This window comes from Salmo salar, chromosome 11, assembly GCF_965601325.2.
Source record: "Salmo salar chromosome 11, fSalSal1, whole genome shotgun sequence".
Lineage (NCBI taxonomy): Eukaryota > Metazoa > Chordata > Actinopteri > Salmoniformes > Salmonidae > Salmo > Salmo salar.
In genome coordinates this window covers 27,666,833-27,690,659 of record NC_138301.1, presented here as the reverse complement: position 1 = coordinate 27,690,659, position 23,827 = coordinate 27,666,833, and the positions used below count along the sequence as shown (strand labels likewise).

Below are 23,827 nucleotides of genomic sequence, written 5' to 3'. Positions count from 1 at the left end.
CTAATTGGTCTTTTGACCAGTAATGTCAGATCTTTTCTCAGAGCTGATCTGATGGGTCAAAAGACCAATTAGTGAAAAAATTGATCAGAATTAGGCTGCCTGTATAAAAGCAGGCTTAGCTCTTCATATTTTTACGTAATGGCCACTTTGGCTGTGTTTGACACAGGCAGCCCAATTTTTATCTTTTTGGTTTTTACCACTTATTGGTATTTTGACTGATCAGCTCTTTTGCCAGTAATTGGTCAAAAGATCATAACTGTTCTGCCTGTGTAAACACAGCCCTACTGTATCCCAATCCCGCTGTAACCCATCAAAGTCATGACCTGTTTCATTAGATTTTTGTTGTGTTAATGTCCTTGTTTGAAATTTGGGCTTCACCTTTTTGTAGTTCTTAGAGGTTGCATCATTACCTCATCTTGATTGCACTACAGTAGTTTTCAGAGGGATCATGCCCGATGGGAGATCCTGTAGCTGTTCAGTCAATACAAAGTGTGCTCTTATGAAAGCTGTTTTGGGGTTTAATAAATAAGAATATGTTACTTAGCCCTTATAATACTATCACATTATTATTTGTTCACTGAATTTGATATCAGAAGTAATTTCTGGAACTGTATTGACACATATTTGCAATAACTGTTTAAAAGTCCCCAGTAGTTTTATCCAATTTTTAAAGATCACTGCAATATTAGGGTGTTACACATGTTTCTTATTTCCAACATTTGTTGATTTCATGCGGAGAATATTGAGAATATCTGCGCTGGCTTGGATGATTCTTGGTGTGTGCATTCATTACGCTTGTGAGCTTTACAGTATTAAGTTGTGCAAAATGATAATGTGTGGCAATATGACCTGTGTTTGTAAATTATATTAATTCTTGTACATATTTTTGTCCAAGCTAATGAATGTTGGTTCATTATAAACATTTATTTTGAAATAAATAAAAAAATATTATATACATTTTTTTCTCACTGTCCGGTAAATGATTGGAAAATGACAATGAATCTAATAGCAAAGTTCTGCATGTTTTTACCTTCACCTTTTACCACATGGTGGAGCTCTTTTGTACATGTCTACAGAGTTCAGCCCCACAGTTGCTTTGACTTATTTGACTTTAACTTTTTTTCAAGTAGGACAACATTTTTCTTATGATTTAATGAAACATATTCTAAATTGTGCATCAGAACGTTTATTTACATATTTTTATTATTATAAAGGAGAGCGTTTTACAGGAGAAATACTTAACTCAGGAACTGTAGGGTTAAGTGCATAACGTAATCTGTAAGGAGTTCGCACATGCTCAGTGTGTTCCCTCTACGCAGAGGTAATGCAAGGGGCTGAGAAGATCTGAGACAGATGAAAACAGCTGTACTTGAAGACCCATAATGCATTTCGGCTGGCATACAGTTCTGATTTTCAGGCTTTGCAGTACATCCACAATGTCTGCGCGAAATCAATACGCGATCCTTTAATATGCACCCAGCTGAAAAAGCCGAGGATAAGGGTACCACCGGACCAGTCTCAAAATGACCACCGGCTTCAGCTCGAATTCATGTCGATTCGCAGATTATTTTGTTATCTGCGGACTTGACACTGAAAGCGGGCTTGAACCAGACGAACTGTCAGGTAAGTGTTGGGCACGGGCTGGGGAACCAATAAGAATCATTCTACATGGTTTATGTCTTTCCTAGTTTGTTTTATATAGATTTTAGAGTACAGTATTATATTCATGTTTAAACAATAAAAAATGACAGTTTATTTATAATGGGTTGAAAACTGGTAATGCTGTGTACATCAATAAGTAGGACGGCACATCAGTGTTGTTCATACAAGTTCCTATTTTCTACCTTTCCATTTTATTGTTATAACGTTACGTCTAGTCCTTTAGAAGGGATTATTCCAGTAAATGTTGTTAGCTTGAAATGCTCGAGAACTGTAGGCCGTCGATGTTGCAGCTGTAATTAAAGACAACGAAAAACTGGTAATGGATTAATCTCCTCACGAGTATAGCCAGCAATCATTAAGTGGTCAAAAGCAGGACATACATTTACATACGTAGATCACTGACCTTGATTGGATGTTTCAGACCTCACCAGAATAAGACATGTTTCTATTTCTACAATTTGTAAATAACAGGGATGTTTCCCCTATCAGTAGTACGTGTATATTACCATACTGGCAATAGTAATTACACATGTATAAACAAGCTTTTGCTTTTTTAAAATATTTTTGGCATAACCTATATATATATATAAGCAGGTTAGGCCAAAAATGCTACATCCAAGAAGCACATCTGATTTCTTAGTTGTTTATGACATCTGAACGATTTGATTGATTCCCCTCTGCCTTCTTACACACTTACCCTCAGTGATAGATTGAAATCAATTGATCAATGCATGGCAGAGTGCAGAAAACAGAGTGAAACTGGGGGTATCAAGGACCATAAGGTTCTCCCTAGGGGGGCAGAACACTGAATATGACAGGATGATGTCATTATTAGATAGGGCCTGCTGTTTCTTGGGAGTGCTATGGGTCTCTAGGGGAGATGATGATGGTATGATACATAAAGCGGGGTGGGGGGGCGACTCTTCCTGAGCTCAGGGTGGTGGGTTAGTTGTGTATGAGTTTGAAAATAAGTGAAACTGGTGTGGGAGTGTACCCGAAGATTCTGTTCTTGGTTTTCTTGTCAACAACAGTTATGTTTAGGGAAGGAACTTGTAGAATCTAGGACATTGTTTTCAAGGGACAAGTCAGGCTATGTAATTTTTTTGGTAGCCTAGGGTCTAAGGATATGTAAGTATGTGCATTTCCCTAAACTCAACTGTTACTTCCCAATCAAGCTCTAACATTTTTTTGCTGTAAACATAACCTCCTGTTTATGAATATGTACAAATCAGAACAATAATTTATTCTACTGCAGAGACATTTTTGTTAGTCTCGCAGGTGGTCTCAATCATGAATCAGCACAATTTTATTTTGTGTGTGTTTGTGTCTCGTGAGATGTCATTAGTTGCTCTCCACCTCTGTGACTTGTTTCTGGAGGCTCTCTGGAAAGAACAAACCCTTGTATAGTTCAACAAACACAATGAGCATGTATCCTGTGCCTTACTGTACAGTTCCCCTCATAAACTATCCTAATTTTACAGTATAAAATAATGAGGTATAATGTAGGCAAAGAGAAGACCGTGAACTGCCGTAATAAAAAACATACACAACTCACTGGTTTGTGAGTGGCACTACCTTAGCATGTCTCTCATTTCACTAAACATAGGCCTAAGGTTCTACTTATCAAGGGATAGTTTTTTGCAGGAAGGATGGAAACATATTTAGATAACACACACACAAGATCTCTCTTATGCAAATGTACTTAACACATCTAATGAGATAAATTATTAACAGTATTTGCATTAGTTAATTTTTGTATGTTTGTCGCAAAGACAAATTTCCTTCCTCTCAGTGTAAAAGTGGAAGTAGAATCTTTTACAGAAATCAGTCAAGGATGTGTTCACTTCCCTGTTGTTTATCTAGAGAGAATTACGCTATTCAGATTCTTATCATGATTGTCTCCTCTCCTCGAGTACCTGCCTTTCTAATGAGATAGAGACCAGCTGGTGAAAGTAAAAGTCACTGGGGTGTTCAGCAGGAGATTGCATGTCATGCAGTAATTCGTCAGTCTAGGAAGAGTAAATTAGACAAATAATGGTGGTCCTCTGACCAGAGATTAGACTGTAGAAGACTAGAGGTTATGCTGTAGGTTCCATATTTGGCCTTCATGTTTTCTCATGCAGTGACTCACTCAGACAATGGAAAGCCTTTTTGGGGGCTAAGGGTGCTATTGGCTGAGTTGATATGGGATGAGGAATTTGTCCTCTTTGCCATTCCGTGCATAGTTCCAGGGCCATGAGTGCACTGCTGAGACTTGTAGCACTGTTTGGTGTAATGGTACAATAGGCTCTTATTAGACATGCTTGTTACAGACCGTTTCCTGAGTCTGTCAGCCACATCTAAAGGAATTAAAGCTGTTGGCCTGTCAGATATCTCAAGCTGTGTGTTTTAAGTAGAATGTGTTTTGAATGATATGCTTCCAGGATTCCTCCTCTTGTAAGATTGGATCAGCGAATAGGAAGTGACTGCATGGGAAGTGAATAGGAAGTGATTCTGAATAGTGAAAACTGCCTAGGGCCAGACCCTGATGTAATCTTCCTCATTGTGGTCAAGGATCAACAGGGTAGGTTATAATGGTTAGGAAGCATCTTGTCTAATCATAGAGGATTACAATACATCACATTTGCCCTACTGCTTTTTTAGCTAACTCCTACTAGCTGACAAAAAAAAACACTATTACAAAGTTACTGCAATGTCGTAGCAAGCGGACAATACGCTAGCAATGTTGTGAGTGTACTACTCTCTATGGGGTGTTGCCACGTCACTGAGACATTGTGGGGATGTCTGTGAAAATGTATCCCTGTGAGTATATTTGTGAATCTCCTCCAGCTGTACACACATGGCTGTTAGCGTTGGCCTTCCTTAAGCTCTGATGTGGTGAGGTAGTGTCGTGATTGACTAGTTAGTGAGAGTGAAACTGGATGGTGCGCAATTCAAATAAATAATCATAAAAATGATGGACATTAAACATTTAGGTACATATAAGTGTCTTATATCAGCTGAAAGCTTATATTCTTGTTAATCTAACGGCACTGTCCGATTTACAGTATCTATTACATCGAAAACATGCCGTGTGATTGTTTGAGGACGGCACCCCACATGAAAATGTTTTTCGACTGGCATAGGTTTCATAAATTTACAAATAGTGATTAAATATTCACTTACTTTTTGAAAATGTTCCTCTGATTGTCATCCAAAGGGTCCCAGCTATAACATGTAGTGTCATTTTGTTAGATAAATTCATTCTTTATATCCCGAAAGGTCTGTTTAGTTGGCGCCATCGATTTGTGTAATCCACCCGTTCAACATGCAGAGAAAGGAATCCGAAAATCTACCCCTAAACTTTGTTTCAACAAGTCAAAATACGGTTCTATTTACTCCTCAGATACCCTAAAATGTAATCAAATTATAATATTTCTTACGGAAAGAAGTATGTTCAATAGGAAACCGATTTTAGCAGGTGTGTCCTGTCTTCATGGCGCACGCAAACACGAATTTCCAAGACTGTGTCCCTGTACTAAAACTGACATTTCTTATTTGTTTTTGAAGTTACAAGCCTGAAACCTTGAACGTAGACTGCTGACACCCTGTGGAAGCCATAGGTATTGCATCCAGGGAGCTAAATTTCAATATGACCTTATACTTGCCGTTCTAAGAGGATGGTATCTCTCTAAAAACAAATTCTGGTTGATTTTTCTTTGGATTTTCTCCAACCATATCTATTGTGTTATATTCTCCTACATTATTTTAACATTTCTACAAACTTCAAAGTGTTTTCTTTCCAATGGTACAAATGATATGCATATCCTGGCTTCAGGGCCTGAGCAACAGGCAGTTTACTTTGTGCACGTAATTCAGGTGGAAATTGAGAAAAAAGGGGCCTAGCCCTAAGTTAAGGTGTCTATTTTTATTTCATTTTTTTATTTCACCTTTATTTAACCAGGTAGGCTAGTTGAGAACAAGTTCTAATTTACAACTGCGACCTGGACAAGATAAAGCAAAGCAGTTTGACACATACAACAACACACATGGAATAAACAAACATACAGTCAATAATACAGTAGAAAGAGTCTATAGACAGTGTGTGCAAATGAGGTAGGATAAGGGAGGTAAGGAAATAAATAGGCCATGGTGGCGAAGTAATTACATTATAGCAATTAAACACTGGAATGGTAGATGTGCAGAAGATGAATGTGCAAGTAGAGATACTGGGGTGCAAAGGAGCAAGATAAATAAATACAGTATGGGGATGAGGTAGTTGGATGGGCTATTTACAGATGGGCTATGTGCAGTGATCTGTGAGCTGCTCTGACAGCTGGTGCTTAAAGTTAGTGCGGGAGATTGGGGCGGCAGGTAGCCTAGTGGATAGAGCGTTGGACTGGTAACTGGAAGGTTGCAAGATCGAATCCCTGAGCTGACAAGGTAAAAATCTGTCGTTCTGCCCCTGAACAAGGCAGTTAACCCACTGTTCCTAGGCTGTCATTGAAAATAAGAATTTGTTCTTAACTGACTTGCCTTGTTAAATAAAAGAAGGAAAAAAAGATATGAGTCTCCAGCTTCAGTCTAAGCTTCCTCCCTCTGTTCTGCTGCTCACCGACTGACTGCAGAGGCTAGTGACAGAGAGTGTGGACACCTACACTGCTGTCACCCTGAAAGCTTTACAGTTTATTTCTCTCTGGGCCGTCTCCTCTCCCTACTAGTCCACTGTCATGGTCTGCAAACAAATATACCATTGGCACATTTCCACTGAAGATTTACCTCACTGTTTTACCAAAAAGGCTCAGACTTTTCTGTTTCCATCTACGCGAGCCGGCACCTGGGTCTCACTGGAAATGGCTCTTGCAGACCTGCTCTGACTTGGGGCCAAGCCTAGGATACTTTTCAGTTTAATTTACATAACAATGGCTACTGTGGACTTTAACACCTTCTCACAAAGCAACTGTCGTGATGATGCAGAGGTTGTTGGTTCTGCTTGCTACAAGTCTTTTGTGTCACATTCCTGATGGAAACACATACGTTTCATTGGAAAAGCACCTCTCCCTCTCTCTACAGTAGAAATCCATGGAGTATGTATCCTCTTAGAGAAACAAGGCCTTTGGATGGTTACATGAATACTTTCTCATGCAGCTATTTTGGTATCTCTTGATAACGCCCTCCACCACAACTATACTATGTGGAGATACTGCCGTGTGCAGGCTATGTGTTCTTGGTATGAACTTCCTGCTGCCCCTCTCGTTCTCAGGCTGCTGAGACCCAGTTAGCACCAGCAGAGCTAGCAGAGCTGCTTCATATACAGTAGCAGCGGTGAGTGGGGGAGCTCTTCTTCTCCCTGGCAGACTGGAGGAGTCACGTGCACACAGCAAACAGACAGCCCAGCACAAGCTGCTCTCACTGACCAATCAGAGGAGATTATGGGTGCCGTGTGATTAGTGGACTGAGCAAGCTTCGAGCTGCAGTCTCTAGAGTCTATGCAATCAGTCTGTGCTGTGGTGAGTGTGTCGACTAAAGGCGTCCGCACTCTTTCCAGCCGAAACAGCTCGGAAGAATTTGTGCATATATCATGACAACATTTTGTGACGTTTTTGTTCGTTTTTGACACCGGTAAGGTTTTTTTTATCTGTTCGGGCACACCATTTTTTTTCTTGAGGGAAGCCGAAGTCGGTAGCCAAAGTCATACACCTCTTCGTCGGTGATTGGTCAACAGTAGGGATTCTTCAATAAAGTCTTTGTTGTCATTCAATGAGAGACGACTTGTTTTCATGCACATTTTTAATTGAGCACCAAACATCTTAGTTGGATGTAAAATTGTGTGGCTAACATCTCCTCGGCAAAAACGTCAAAATTAATGACAGATTTCTTGAGTTATTTTAGATTAATTTGGACTATTTTGACAAAGTGTATACTAGCCTTCCCTGTAGCTCAGTTGGTAGAGCATGGTGTTTGCAACACCAGGGTTGTGGGTTCGATTCCCACGGGGGGCCAGCACAGAAAAAAAAATCTATGAAATGTATGCATTCACTGCTGTAAGTCGCTCTGGATAAGAGCGTCTGCTAAATGACTAAAATGTAAATGTAAATGCCACAGCTTCTAAAAATGGACAAAATATTGACGCTTTTTTCTTGTGTTTCAAATGAAGGTTTTTTATGGGAGTATGCGAGCACACTCGTTCAGTTCGGCTAGCCGAGTTCGGCTAGGCACGTAGCCTAACTGAAGCATGTTGACACCTTAAGAATCACAATTAAGGTAGTGTGGTCCATGACGCATGCTCTTATCACCCCTCAAAATCTGCTGGGATGTTTGTTGGAGAAAGAGGGGCTTGCCCATACGCTGATCTGGCAGTTTCACTTCAGGTGAGCAGAAGCCTTGTGAAATCATTAGAAACCCCACAATTCAGGTCGCTTGTGAACACAAGCTGATTTGTCAGTTTTACAGAGTGGTTTGAGTCACACTGGTCTTTCCATGGCTTGTGTTCTGACTCAAACGGTGAAGTCAGGCAGTCAGGATGGATGGGGCTTTCCAGATAGCCCTTTCTCTGATCACCACCAATGATAGGAGGAGGTTTTAGTGGTGAATTGAACAGCTGTGCCTAACTGACAGCTGTCACTCACTCTGTCCTTCTGAGGCAGTTTTCTGTAATGTGTATAGAGGCTACACTGTACAATATGTTTGTATTGGTTCACAGAGCCAAATATCCTCACAGGAAGCCTCCGTCATCTTTCTCCAAGACACTGTCCCTTATTGGGTTACACCACCAGGACTTTAAACAGATGTGTCCTTTATAGGGTTATTTGTCTTAAGAACCGGAACAGGAGTCCGCCTGGAGATATAGGCCTAGCAATGTTCTGTAACAGTTGGACCCCAACACTGTATCACTGTACTGACTAGGTTCTCTTATAAGAGTTCAAGCCCCCATAATGAGCAGGCATTGTGACTTGCCTGAGGACATCCATGTTAGAGGAGAATGATTCGAGTGTCTCTGGGAGAGGTATAAAAAATGTCTTCCAATGTAGAAATTGAAAAAGCTGTCAGGAAAAAAAGCATATTTTACTTTCATAAGGGGGCTCTGACTGTTTGACGTGAGGAGTATGGGGACTGAGGGTAGTAATGATAATGCTGAGGTGAATGAGGATGAGCTGTCTGTCTCAGAATGCCTCTGTGCTGTGACCAGTGCATGTTTAGCCCCTCCAGATCATGAGCTCTGACAGGGGAACAGAAACCCACTCTCTCTCTATCCACTGTCTAAACATGGCCTGAAGCTTTCCTCTGTAGAGCACTGCATTTCCTTGTGTGTCCCCCACAAAGAGACAAGATAGTCTTTGGCCCCCTCTCCCATTTTCTCTTTGAATTTTAATAGATTTTTGTGCACAAAGCCTCTTAAGATGAGACTCTTCTTTTTTCTTTTTTTCATGGAACTCCCCTTGTCCTCTTCTTTTCGTTTCAATATGCTGAAGTTGTTAAGGTCCGAAGCTGTGTGATCTCCAGAAAGTTCTCTTCATATCCAATATGACAGACTAGTAATTATTAAATGTGATCCATTCCAAAGCAACATATACAGAGGTCACATAATTGTTTGCCATGTCACGATCACGATCACAATGTATTTTAGAAAAATCAATATAACTAACCAGCCAGTATCTCTCTCCTTCAGTATGCCATACACATGCTGTCATTTTTTCTGACACTGACTTTGCCATCAGGGGGCAGTTATATCACTGGCTGCAGCAGCCAAAACATGGCAAACTTGATGACAAAACCCTCCTTTATGCGACAGTGTTAGGGTGCAGGGTGAGACCAGATTAGCATATGTATTAGGGGCCCTCCTGCCAGGCCGATGTGATTGGCTGGCTCACAACTTGGTCCTGCTGAGCACATGGGGACAGGCAGCTGACACAACCCACCCACACACACACATGTGCGCGCACACACACACACATTCACTCTGAGCGCCCCCCGCACTCTTCAAACACTAACATCCCTTGAGTTTCCCAGACACCCCCTCTCTTTAATCCCTCAGTGAATGACATCACTATAAAGCCCCCCGCACATGTTCAGTGTGGGTCTGCACTCATATTTACTGCCTGTTAATAATTCATAGGTGTGTTAAAGGAGCTCAAGTCCTAAGGAAGTTTCCTCGGGCATCTTACAGTGTGTCTAACTAAATAGTGTTTAAGCAAATCTGTAACCTTGTGGAATTGAATAATGACTGTTGAAGTGTTATACACATGGAAGTATAATTCAATAGGGGAAACAAGTGCGTGTGCCCTTGATACTTGTTGATTTTTAGACATTTCGGATGGCCCAGCTGGATCTCTCCTTTCTGTACTTTTATGTAATTCAAAATCACATTTCGACTCGAGAAGTTGATACTGAGAAGAAGCCAAGCCATCCTTTATTGAGCAATACACATAATACTTCTCTATATTCTGAGATTATAAAAGGCAGATTTCTACACCGAACAAAAATATTTACGCAACATGTAAAGTGTTGGTCCCATATTTCATGAGCTGAAATAAAAGATCCCAGAAATGTTCCATATGCACAAAAAGCTTATATCTCTTAAATGTTGTGCACACATTTGTTTACATCCCTGATAGTAAGCATTTCTCATTTGCCTAGATAATCCATCCACCTGACAGGTGTGGCATATCAAGAAGTTGATATCAACAGCATGATCATTACACAGGTGCACCTTGTGCTGGGGACAATAAAAGGTCACTCTAAAATGTGCAGTTTTGTCACACATCACAATGCCACAGATGTCTACATTTTTGAAGGAGCGTGCAGTTGGCATGCTGACTGCAGGAATGTCCACCAGAGCTGTTGCCAGAGAATTGAATTTTAATTTCTCTACCATAAGCCACCTCCAACGTCGTTTTAGAAAATTTGGCAGTACATCCAACCGGCTTCACAATCGCAGACCATGTGTATGTCGTTGTGTTGGCGAGCGGTTTGCTGATGTCAATGTTGTGAACAGACTGTCCCATGGTGGTGGTGGGTTTATGGTATGTGCAGGCATAAGCTACGGACAACAAGCATTTTTTATCATGGCAATTTGAATGCACAAAAATATATGTGCTGCATTAGGCAAATGGTGGTCACACCAGATACTGACTGGTTTTCAGATCCAAGACCCTACTTTTTTTTGAAGGTATCTGTTACCAACAGATGCATATCTGTGTTCCCAGACATGTGACATCCATAGATTGGGGCCTAATGACTTTATTTCAATTGACTGATTTCCTCATATGAACTGTAACTCAGTAAAATCTTAGAAATTGTTGCATGTTGGGTTTATATTTTTGTTCAGTATACAGTATATATACATTCACTATGGGGTGTGCATGGTCCACACATGCCTTGAGACCTCTCTGCAGTCCCTGACTCTGGATGTCAAAGCTCAAGTCATACAGAACTGAAATAAATGCTTCACATAAGAAAACCTACCTTTAAATCCCAGGCAGAGTTCATGACTGGAGAAAAGCTTGTATAATAAGCTACATCTGCCCTCTCAGCACCCTGAGGCTCTCTCTATCTCCTCTGCTCCACTCTGTGGAAACAGGAAGCCTTTCTTATAAAGGGGGTTAAGACGGCTGCACGGCAGAGAAGCAGATAGCGTTTTTATGAAAGCGATGATGCAGACTGACTCCCTCATTACCTCTCAGCCTGTCTGTCCATTTGATCTTAGCTCTGCTGCTGAGAAGGCAGGCTGCCATGAAGAAAAGCTCACGCTGCTTTAGTTGAAAGGAAATGGAGACAATTCATTTTCAACATTGGTCACAGCCAGAGGTAAGCTGTGGCCAGGCCATGTTGAGTCACATGATCTGGAGACTTCTGTTTGACAGGGAAAAGCAATGATTGGCTTCCACTGGGGCTCTGCTTTCTCAATATACTATACTGGAAAGAGTTCAGTCTTTTCATAAAGTTAGAGAAAACATGCTTTCAGTCCTACTCATCCTTTGGAATTTGGAATTGCCTCCCTTTGCTATTAAGCAAGTTTTTTACAGACTGTGAGTTGGTTCAGTGAAAAAGAGCACATTACCCATGTCTCATTTACAACTAGTCCTAGAAGGTCATTCTGTACATGTCACCCCTGGTTACAGTGTCCATAGAGTACATCTCTCTGTAGAAGCTACAAACCCTGAAAGCACTACCAGCAGCCAGACTGGAAAAGCCAGATGAGATTGACAGTCTTTTCTGTTCACCCCCAGATAATGTTACGAAAAAGCCTAGCAAGACACAAGATAGTGTTTAGGGGCAGAGGATTCTTTCACGTTGCAACTAACTTTAACTGAATGCTACATGAATCTGTTCTTACACTTAACAAAAATCTAAACACAACATGTAAAGTGTTGGTTCCATGTTTCATGAGCTGAAATAAAAGATCCCAGAAATGTCTCTCAAATTTTGTGCACATATTTGTTTACATTCCTGTTATAGAGCGTTTCTCCTTTGTCTAGATAATCCATCCACCTGACAGGTGTGGAATGTCAAGAAGCTGATTAAACAGCATGATCATTACAAAGGTGCACCTTGTGCTGGGAACAATAAAAGGCCATTCTAAAATGTGCAGTTTTGTCACACAACACAATGCCACAGACATCTCATGTTTTGAGGGAGTGTGCAATTGGCATGCTGACTGCAGGAACGTCCACCAGAGCTGTTGCCAGAGAATTTAATGTTCATTTCTGTACCATAACCCCCTTCCAACATTGTTTTAGAGAATTTGGCAGTATGTCCAACCGGCCTCACTGTTGCAGACCATGGCGTTGTGTGAGCGAGCGCTTTGCTGACGTCAACATTGTGAACAGAAGGCCCCATGGTGGCAGTGGGGTTATGGTATGGGCAGCTGTAAACTATGGACAACGAACGCAATTGCATTTTATCGATGGCAATTTGAATGCACAGAGATACCATGACGAGATACTGAGGACCATTGTCGTGCCATTCATCTGCCGCCATCATCTCATGTTTCAGCATGATAATGCACGGCCCCATGTTGCAAGGATCAGTAAACAATTCCTGGAAGCTGAAAATGTCCCAGTTCTTCCATGGCCTGCATACTCACCAGACATGTCGCCTATTGTGCACGTTTGGGATGCTCTGGATTGACGTGTATGACAGCGTGTTCCAGTTCCCGCAAATATCCAGCAACTTCGCACAGCCATTAAAGAGGAGTGGGACAACATTCCACAGGCCACAATCAACAGCCTGATCAACTGTATGTGAAGGAGATGTGCTGCATGAGACAAATGGTGGTCACACCAGATACTGACTGGTTTTCTGATCCACACCCCTACCTTTTTTTAAGGTATCTGTGACCAACAGATGCATATCTGTATTCCCAGTCATGTAAAAATCCATAGATTAGGGCCTAATTAATTTATTTCAATTGACTGATTTCCTTATATGATCTGTAACTCAGTAAAATCAAAGAAATTGTTGCATGTTGCGTTTATATTTTTGTTCAGTATAATTAGTTGCTTCATCATTTCACTTCATATTGTTGGCATACTCTCCCTCCCCTAGTTGTGTGTATCGTTGTGGTCATTTAACCTCATTTGCATATGACACGCACCCACCATGTAACATGGACAACCATGACCCATGTTCCTATGTGTTATGTAGGCATGCCACCCTAATGCCACATTGAGGTTTGGAGAATTAGCTATTTTAGTATTTGTCCAGTAAGTTTCCTGATGTAGGAATACTTGTTAATTTTTTCTGTGTCCAGCATTCATACTACATACTCCTGGAACTCTGTGGTCCACTGTATTGAACAAGTCCCCCCTAAATGACAAAAAAACAACAACATGTACACACATTTTTGAGAGCTGTCCCCTTTTCCAGATGTGTTGCGTTGTGAGTGTGAAATGGCTGCATTTATTATTACATTTCTGAATAGTGTACAGCGAATTCCAGGAAATACATTCAAAGGAAAAATGGGTATGATATCCTTGAATGTGAACGATAGTACATTTTGATAACTTTTATAAAGACAGGCAACATAGGAACATGGGTCATGGTAGTCTATTTACTATGTGCAGCATAGGCCTGCCACCCTTAGTGCTATAATAAAGTTGTGTCAGTAAGGTACATTCTTACCTGATACTTTTGAAGTGAAGTAGCAGACCGTAATGAATGGTTTGATGAGAAATTATTGTTCTCACCTGGTCCTCAAAGAAATGCAAGGATCCTGTTCTGATTAACTGACAATGGAAGAATAAGGGGTAGAGGGCATGAAGCTTTGTGCTTTCTCTTAAGGTCACAGTTAAAATGATGACCTCTTAGTGTTTGTTCAGTAGGTGTCCTGATATAGGAAGCCCCCTAGGCATTTTAAAAGATATCAGAACAACAATTTGCATTATTCTGTATGAGATTCCTCCACTAATACAGTACATTGAGACAGCAGCCAGGTGTGCTGTATGAAAAGAGGACTACTGGTTTTCACCACGATTGTCTCAGATATTTGTGAACAAATGGTTCTCTGCTCTCACAAAGGGGACTCCTGCCCACAGCTGCGTGTCTCCAGGTGTTTGGCTGCGCATCCCATTCTCACAGGAAAGCGTCTCTGCCGCCTGCTCCCTGTCTGTCTTACTAATCGCCTGACGTTATGCTGCTGGAGTCAACATGGAGTGAACCCATCCATCTCAGTCCACTCAGTTATACTTGGCCAGTGACTGAAATAATATAGAGGATTTTAAAATCCCCATCCATACAAGTGTCTTGGATAGATGGAGTAGTTATTCATTACCCGTCTTGTCCCCTTGGCATAAAGAGTTACTGGTGGCTGTTAATCAACAGGGCTGATTTACTAAGCTCTCCTCCATATGTTAGAAGTATGCCCTTTCTTATTTCTCATTCAAGGAAGTGATTAAACCCCTATCCCATTAATCTCTGCTCTGTTATGTTTTCTTATACAGCCGCCATGTGGACAGATTGCGCTGTGAGACGAGGCTGCTGGCCTCCCTCATATTTATGTCAGTGTGACGTCTGATGTGGTGTAGTACAACACCATAGGATAATCCATTGTCCTGAGAAGTGGGTTTGCCCTGAAGGCGCCTCATGCTCAAGAACATGGTGTCGTGTCGGGCACTTGATTGAGTTAAATAGCACGCCAGGTGGGTGGAGTTTGCGCTAAGGACCAATGGAATCACTGCTATAATTCAAACCCCATCCATCTGGCGGTCGCAGCAAGTTAAATCAAGCACCTTCTCTCTCCATCATCTCCTCTCCTGATGAAAGATGGGAATGCTCATGCCCATGGTGCTGGGGGATATAGATATAGTACTTAGAAGGCAGTAGTGTCTGTCTTCTTCCTCTGTTTCTTGTTTATGCACTCTCTCAGCAGTGTGCAGGTTTTTTTGTTCTCACAACCGTGTGTAAATAATGAATTCTGCTGTGGCGTGGCGTTGGGCATTGTGTGTGGAATCCCAACAGGCTCAGTTAATGGAGTAGAAAACACTCATGGGTATTTCAGAGGGAGGCCTTGCTCGGAAGGCTGTGAATAACATAAAAATAAGCTGTCTCTCCTCTGTGTGAATGACCCAAATGGCCCATAGCTTTTCTGCATTTTTGGCTGGGCTCACTTAGTGAGAAGGTCATGGTGTCTTTGCTGCGATCGGTTTTTGATATGTTAGCGATGTCCGCATGAATGTTCTGCTGTGATGATGACGAGCTGAGCATTCTGATAACTGAGAGGCATGAGGCATCTTTGCTCTCCTGAGTCATTCCATCCTCAGCTCAGTTGGCCGTGATGGTACTAGGAATGGTATGTATGTTGAGCACAGGAGGGGGTCTGTTCTGGAGGCAGTCCCTGGCATGCAGGACTAGAGAGAGAGAGTGGAGAGTCCAATGGCGGCAAGCTTTACACCACTCCAGCCGACAGTTTGTATTGTGTATGGTGATCTTAGGCTTGTGTGTGGCTGCTCTGCCATGGAACGCCCAGGACCGCTGAACCCACCGCAGAGGGAGGTGCCACATTTACCCGATAGTACCTAGCAAAGGTGCAAGAGGAAGCCCAGCTTGTCGCAGCACAGATATCAGCGAGGGGCACTCCTCTCAGTAGAACCCAGCTGAATCAACTCAGTGGTGCCAGCTGAATCAACTTTAGGAGACGGTCCTGGCGCTTGCTGGACTTTCTTGGGTGCCCTGAAGCCTTCTTCACAACAATTGAACCGCTCTCCTTGAGGTTCTTGATGATCCGATAAATGGTTGTTTTAGGTGCAATCTTACTGGCAGCAATATCCTTGCCTGTGAAGCCCTTTTTGTGCAAAGCAATGATGACGGCACGTGTTTCCTTGCAGGTAACCATGGTTGACAGAGGAAGAACAATGATTCCAAGCACCACCCTCCTTTTGAAGCTTCCAGTCTGTTATTCAAACTCAATCAGCATGACAGGGTGATCTCCAGCCTTGTCCTCGTCAACACTCACACCTGTGTTAACGAGAGAATCACTGACATGATGTCAGCTGGTCCTTTTGTGGCAGGGCTGAAATGCAGTGGAAATGTTTTTTGGGGTATTCAGTTCATTTGCATGGCAAAGAGGGACTTTGCAATTAATTGCAATTCATTTGATTACTCTTCATAACATTCTGGAGTATATGCAAATTGCCATCATATAAACCGAGGCAGCAGACTTTGTGAAAATTAATATTTGTTTCATTCTCAAAACCTTTGGCCACGACTGTACATGTTTTAAATGGCTTTTACAGATTGAATGTTTTACAAGAAAAAAGTAATTTTATTCATGGTTGTTTCTATTGTTTTTAACAGCATATACCTTTTAACAAATTTAAATGTAATATTCAAATGCTGTGTTTTATGCTTTTATAGCATTTTTATGTGTTTAAAATGAGGTGCAAAAATAAATATGAGATGTTTTAAAGGAAAAAAATTGGTGCCCTTCAGTGGCCAAGCCCACAGACTGAGACGGTGCGACCTCGGATGCCACAGAGTTCTCCCGACCTGAGACAGCAGGTCCGGTCTCAGGGGAAGTTGCCAAGGTGTCCCAGACAACAGGGACAGGAGAAGGCTGAACCAGGGTCATCTGGTCCAGTATGAGGCCACCAGAAGCAGACGATGCTCTGCCATCCTGGTCCTGTCCAGCACAGCCTGGATCAGGTGAAAAGGGGGGAATGCATAAGCTCCAGCCCTGGCCAATCGTAAGCCAGAGCATCCAAGCCCAGAGGCATGAAGTACGACAGGGGGCAAAGTGCATTGTCCAGGGAGGCAAACAGGTCCATCTGCACCCTCCCGAACTTGTCCCACAGGTGCTGCACCACCTGGGGATGTAGGCTCCAGTCCCAAGGTGGCGGGCCCTCCTTCAAGAGCATATCCCCGCCACATTTAGGATGCCAGGTACGTGCGCTGCGCGTAAAGACGCTAGACGTCCCTGAGTCCAGAGAAGGAGCTCCCGTGCCATAATATGAGGCGGTGGGATCTCAGTCCACCCTGATGGTTGATGTAAGCTACCACTGTGGTGTTGTCTGTTCTCAACAGGACATGTCTTCCCTTCAGATGTGGAAGGAAAGACTGCAGTGCCAGCAGTACAGCTCGGAGCTGTAGTGTATTGATGTGCCTGCCGCTCCAAGGGTATAGCCAACAGCCGCTGGCCGACCTGCCCTTGGTCACACCCCCCCAGCCGATCTGGGAGGCGTCTGTGCTGACCAGCTCCCGGCGGCACATCCTCAGCATCTCCACCCCATCTGAGAGAATGGAGTGACAGCGCCACCTCAACAATGCCCTGAGGCACTGTGTGGTCACCCGCAGCTGGCGGTGACGGTGGAGCTTTGGGTGCAGCCAGTGGGAGTTAACCACCGTTGAAGAGGCTGGAGATAGAGCAGGCCCAGGGGAATCAACAACGTGGCCACCGTCAGCAAGCCCAACAGGCGTTGGCAGGTTAGGGCGGATACCACTCGCCCCTGCCGAAAGTAGTTGAGGCAAGATAAGATCGCCTGAACCCTTCTGATGGGCAGGCATGGTCTCATGAGGAAAGAGTCCTCAAACGACTCTTGTCGCTTACAGTAATGCCCAGCCCACCGATGTGGGTCAGAAACACATCTCTGTCTGACAGGACATGGGTCCTGGTCAGGGCACAATCATTACTTTTTTATTTCACCTTTATTTAACCAGATAGACTAGTTGAGAACAAGTTCTCATTTGCAACTGCGACCTGGCAAAGATAAAGCATAGCAATTCAACTCATACAACAACACAGAGTTACACATGGAATAAACAAAACATACAGTCAATAATACAGTAGAAAAAAGAAAACAAATAGTCTATATACAGTGAGTGCAAATGAGGTAAGATAAGGGAGTTAAGGCAATAAATAGGCCATGGTGGCGAAGTAATTACAATATAGCAATTAAACACTGGAATGGTAGATGTGCAGAAGATGAATGTGCAAGTAGAGATACTGGGGTGCAAAGGAGCAAGATAAATAAATAAATACAGTATGGGGATGAGGTAGTTGGATGGGCTGTTTACAGATGGGCTATGTACAGGTGCAGTGATCTGTGAGCTGCTCTGACAGCTGGTGCTTAAAGCTAGTGAGGGAGATATGAGTCTCCAGCTTCAGTGATTTTTTCAGTTCGTTCCAGTCATTGGCAGCAGAGAACTGGAAGGAAAGGCGACCAAAGTAGGAATTGGCTTTGGGGGTGACCAGTGAGATATACCTGCTGGAGCGCGTGCTACGAGTGGGTGCTGCTATGGTGACCAGTGAGCTAAGGCGGGGCTTTACCTAGCAGAGACTTGTAGATAACCTGTAGCCAGTGGGTTTGGCAACGAGTATGAAGCAAGGGCCAACCAACGAGAGTGTACAGGTCGCAGTGGTGGGTAGTATATGTGGCTTTGGTGACAAAACGGATGGCACTGTGATGGACTGCATCCAATTTGTTGAGTAGAGTGTTGGAGGCTAATTTCTAGATGACATCGCCGAAGTCGAGGATCGGAAGGATGGTCCGTTTTACGAGGGTATGTTTGATAGCATGAGTGAAGGATGCTTTGTTGCGATATAGGAAGCCGATTCTAGATTTAATTTTGGATTGGAGATGCTTAATGTGAGTCTGGAAGGAGAGTTTACAGTCTAACCAGACACCTAGGTATTTGTAGTTGTCCACGTATTCTAAGTCAGAGCCGTCCAGAGTAGTGATGCCGGACGGGCGGGCAGGTGCGGGCAGTGATCGATTTAATAGCATGCATTTAGTTTTACTTGCATTTAAGAGCAGTTGGAGGCCACGGAAGGAGAGTTGTATGGCATTGAAGCTCGTCTGGAGGTTAGTTAACACAGTGTCCAAAGAGGGGCCAGAAGTATACAGAATGGTGTCGTCTGCGTAGAGGTGGATCAGAGAATCACCAGCAGCAAGAGCGACATCATTGATGTATACAGAGAAGAGAGTCGGCCCGAGAATTGAACCCTGTGGCACCCCCATAGAGACTGCCAGAGGTCCGGACAACAGGCCCTTCGATTTGACACACTGAACTCTATCAGAGAAGTAGTTGGTAAACCAGGTGAGGCAATCATTTGAGAAACCAAGGCTGTCGAGTCTGCCAATAAGAATGTGGTGATTGACAGAGTCGAAAGCCCTGGCCAGGTCGATGAATACGGCTGCACAGTAATGTCTCTTATCGATGGCGGTTATGATATCGTTTAGGACCTTGAGCGTGGCTGAGGTGCACCAATGACCAGCTCTGAAACCAGATTGCATAGCGGAGAGGGTACGGTGGGATTCGAAATGGTCGGTAATCTGTTTGTTAACTTGGCTTTCGAAGACCTTAGAAAGATAGGGTAGGATAGATATAGGTCTGTAGCAGTTTGGGTCTAGGGTGTCACCCCCTTTGAAGAGGGGGATGACCTCGGCAGCTTTCCAATCTTTGGGAATCTCAGACGATACGAAAGAGAGGTTGAACAGGCTAGTAATAGGGGTTGCAACAATCAGCCAATCGTCCAGGTAATTGAGGATCAACAATCCTCGGGACGTGAGAAGTGCCAGGACAGCGTCCCGCCTTCAGTCGCGGGTTCCGCCCTGGCAGAGCCCCAGTTCTCCTGCAAGGCCTCGCGGAACTCAGCAGAGATGGGGACAGATGGAGAGTCCTCACTGTCCACCAGTTGATGTCAAGTGCAGTGGCTACCCAAGTGAGTAGGCCTCTCATAGCCTCTCGAGCTGCTGGGGGCGATGAAGTCTCGCTGGCGGCTTCTGATGGCCTGTCAGCCTGGTAGCCTCGCTCACGTGGTGAACAGTGCCAGCATCGTCCCCCAGGAACAGCCTATCACTGGCCAACAGGGAACAGCTGTCGTTGCCTCCGTTCAAGGTGGTCCCAGCGGTCCGACTCATGCCCCCGTCCAGGACTGGCAGCAGATGGGCTCTGCCTGAGGTGGCTCTGGCCATGCTTCCTTGGAGGGGTACTGGGCCCAGTATAGGGACTAACAGCTCGCTGCCGCACCACTCCTGAGGGAGGGAGCTCGCCCCCAGCCTGGCCAACCCACTTGCGCATGGCCTCCACCAGGTGCAGGCGTTTTAAGAACACCACACATAACAGGCCTCCAGTATGGCTCAAACCCAGGCAGTGCACACACGAGGTATGTAGATCCCCAGGGGGATGCCACCATCACACCTGTCACAAAGGGAGGGATAAATTACCCAGTACCTCTGCAAACACAGGGGAAGACCCCTGTGGGAAAAACAGGCAGACAAAAAAAACGGACAAAAAAAACAGCAACCAGGTAATGGATTTGATTTATGTGTTTTTTTGTTTTTGTTTTACGCCAACTGCGATTTTACCTAGCAGGTTTAATATCCAAGCAGAAAACTAAAAACAGCACAATATGATGGAGTAACTCCAGGAACTCCAAAGTTAATGTCTCAATGTAGTGACAGCCCACCACCATACTCTTACATTCTGCAGGAGAAAGAACAAGAAAACCCTGTAGGGAATTAGCAGAGAACCTGCGCCTATAGCACGGGGACAGCATGTTAAAACAATTCACAACACACACAAAACAAGCCAGTCGGCAAGTTGTGTAAGGTAAATGCAGTTTGTGGCAGCAAAAGTCACCAATATATTAATTGATGCACACACAGTCGTAGTGTAACGCTAACGAAACACAAGCACGACAAACCACAGGCGGGATGATACAGATCAACCATGCGCAGCGAGTGGAGCACTCAAGAGGAGGGTCTGGCCATGTGGCCAGCTGCTCCAGGCGGCAAACAGCCAGTGAGTATATTTTCATGCAAGATATTACACTTACCAGTGACTTATCAAGCGAACTTCAGAAAGTTTGTACCTCAAACCATACAGACGTCCGCCAAGAAAATGAAAGAGAATGTGTTTTTTTTGTGTGTGTTTTTTTAACCTTTATTTTACTAGGTAGGCCAGTTCAGAACAAGTTCTCATTTACAAATGCGACCTGGCCAAGATAAAGCAAAGCAGTGCGACAAAAACAACAACACAGAGTTACACATGGGATAAACAAACGTACAGTCAATAACACAATAGAAAATCTGTATACAGTGTGTGCAAATGAAGTAAGGAGGTAAGGCAATAAATAGGCCATAGTGGCAAAGTAATTACAATTTAGCAATTAACACTGTGCAGATGTGCATAGATGTGCAGATGAGGATGTGCAAGTAGAAATACTGGTGCAAAAGAGCTGAACAAAAACAAATATGAGGATGAGGCTGGTTGGATAGGCTATTTACAGATGGGCTGTGTACAGCTGCAGCGATCAGTAAGCTGTTCTGACAGCCGATGCTTGAAGTTAGTGAGGGTGATATGAGTCTCCAACTTCAGTGATTTTTGCAATTCGTTCCAGTCATTGGCAGCAGAGAACTGGAAGGAAAGGCGGCCAAAGGAGGTGTTGGCTTTGCGGATGACCAGTGAAATATAACTGCTGAAGCGCGTGCTACGGGTGGGTGTTGCTATGGTGACCAGTGAGCTGAGATAAGGCGGAGCTTTATCGTGTCGGGGCCATGGGGTCTATATATTGGGGCTGACCCCAGCCGTGACACAGGTGTACACGGGAGTAAATCTGTAAATCCTCACCTCGGATGTATCTCTCCGCTGCGGAGTGATACCAATATATTGGAGTAATCCAATATAGTGAAACATAACCAGGTGTTAGGTGCTGGGTTTGGTGCTGGGGCTGTGGTCCTGGGAGAAAGAAAAACTGTAAACCAGGAACTGAGGGGAGCAAGGACAACCTGAGGAGCAAGCAGACACACAAGGGAGCCCTAGACCCAAAGGTCAATTGTAGTACTTCCTGTCGCCTGCTCTCTCCGGGTGAAGCTGCTGGTTAAACAAAGGTTAGCCATGTGTTGGCAAAAATGTATGTCCAAGTCAAGAAAGCTTACCAGCAGCCAGCAGCACTTGCTACACTGGTAGCCTATTCGCTGTTGCTATTCGCTGGTGCTATTCGCTGGTGCCAATGTCAGATACTCCAGTGAGTGTAATTTGCTCAAAGTTAGAAGTTGAGAAAGAAGATACTCTCCTTTTCTACTGTAGGTATGTCATTCGTTTATTCTGTTGTTGCTAGCGACATTCATAAAAACATTGGGCAAAAAAATATGTATTTTTGTCTGACCCCCGGTTGAATAACAGAGAGACATCAACACTTACCTTTAAATCTGAATCACAGCAAAGACGCACAGTGAAATATAATAGGGTCAACATTAGCAATTTTGGATTTTCCCTCATCATCACAAACCATGTTTCCATCCACTGTTTTTATGCGTGGAAAGTCATACTGTATAAAAATAATCATGACACCTGTGATGGATGCAGGAAGTTTTGGAACTATTTTATAAATGGTGACAGATAATGTGTTTGTTCAACACGGTGGTATCTTTTTGTGTCTGTAAAATGAATTATGCGCAAAATGGTGGTGGAAATGCCTTTATCCGCAAATATTGATATAATAACCATCATATCGAAGTAAACTTGGAGTCACGCAATGACATGGTGTGTGATCCTCCCGCTACAACTCGGGAAAGCATGCAGTTTATTAGGCTACAGATAAAATAAATGATGATGAACTTCACAGGGTGGTGAACGTGCATAGTGTGAGCTTGATGCTCCTTTCCAATAAATATCGAGGGTCTTATTCTGGTTACATGATGAATGATACTTGACTGCCGTTTTGACAAATACAAACATTCTTGCTCTTATCCATAATCTCATCATATAGGCTAGCCTACCCGCACAGCCTACCCTCACTGTATCTGTGAGCTGTTGGATAGAGCGCACGTGCCAAAACCAGACTAGACACATTTGCTATTTAATGCAAAGAGTTGAAAATGTGATGGAAACACATTGAACATCAGATTATTATTCAGTACATGAAAACTTAGGCGAAAAAGTACATTTTGTGTGCACTACATCATCAAGCATAGATTTTTATCAGTTTGGTGGAAACACTAATGATGGGAAAATGTGCAGATTTTATTTATGCAGATTTTTAAATATTCACATGAAAATCTGTTGCCAATTGGATGGAAACCTAGCTAGTGATTCTTCAGCTTTGTTCAGCTGTAACTAAATTCCAGCTAAAACAAGCAGAATAACATGGTCAAGCAGACATGAATCAATCACATTACTCAGTACTCAGGAAAGAGGACTTCTTTTCCACAGCATCATCAATAATCTGATGTACTGTGTGTCACCACTGGATCACCCCACTGTAGGTGAGTGGGTGAGGAAAATGATGGGTTAGGCCAGACAGGTTTACCTGTCAGACCAATCAGTAATGGTCCTATTTGTGGGTTATCACAAAAAGGAAGTTAGAAATCTGATGGATTAGAGAGGATGGTCTGGGAGAGGCTCTGGATTGGACCGGATCTCCTGACTCAGGGAAGACAAGAGAGGGCACGTCATACGTCCCACGCAGCCACAGGCTCCCTCAGCTCTAAAATGTGGTGTATAATGTGTGTGACAGCCGGATTGGAGGAGGACTGGACCCTAGCCATGGCACAGGGAGAGAGATGGAGACCTAGGTTTTCTCTCTCCTTCTGTGTGTCTAAATCAGGATAACACTGAATGAATCAGCAGACTGACACCTATGCGATAGCAGGTGTACTGTATACTCCCCAGAGATGGAGAGAAAGTAACAGGCTGGCATTTACTTTCTCTTTGGCTGACTATTGGCCCTTGCTAACAGCAGTCAGTA

At 43.4% G+C, this 23,827-nt stretch overlaps 1 protein-coding gene and 1 non-coding gene across 5 annotated transcripts in view; both read left to right on the top strand.

The window, feature by feature from the left end:
- The first annotated feature begins 1,317 nt into the window (after positions 1-1,317).
- Positions 1,318-23,827, top strand: part of LOC106562359 (DENN domain-containing protein 5A) — a 60,764-nt gene continuing 38,254 nt past the window's right edge. For 2 of the 4 annotated variants that reach the window (XM_082957840.1, XM_082957839.1), the window contains exon 1: positions 1,318-1,623. In XM_082957840.1, coding sequence (XP_082813966.1) covers positions 1,524-1,623 — 100 coding nt within the window. In that variant the 5' untranslated portion in view covers positions 1,318-1,523. The remainder of the gene's footprint in view (positions 1,624-23,827) is intronic. The other 2 variants (XM_045689282.2, XM_045689281.2) reach the window with 1 other exon arrangement.
- On the top strand, positions 13,319-13,374 carry LOC123725305 (U7 small nuclear RNA). Its single transcript, XR_006757803.1, has one exon. It is a non-coding gene; the product is annotated as a U7 small nuclear RNA (small nuclear RNA).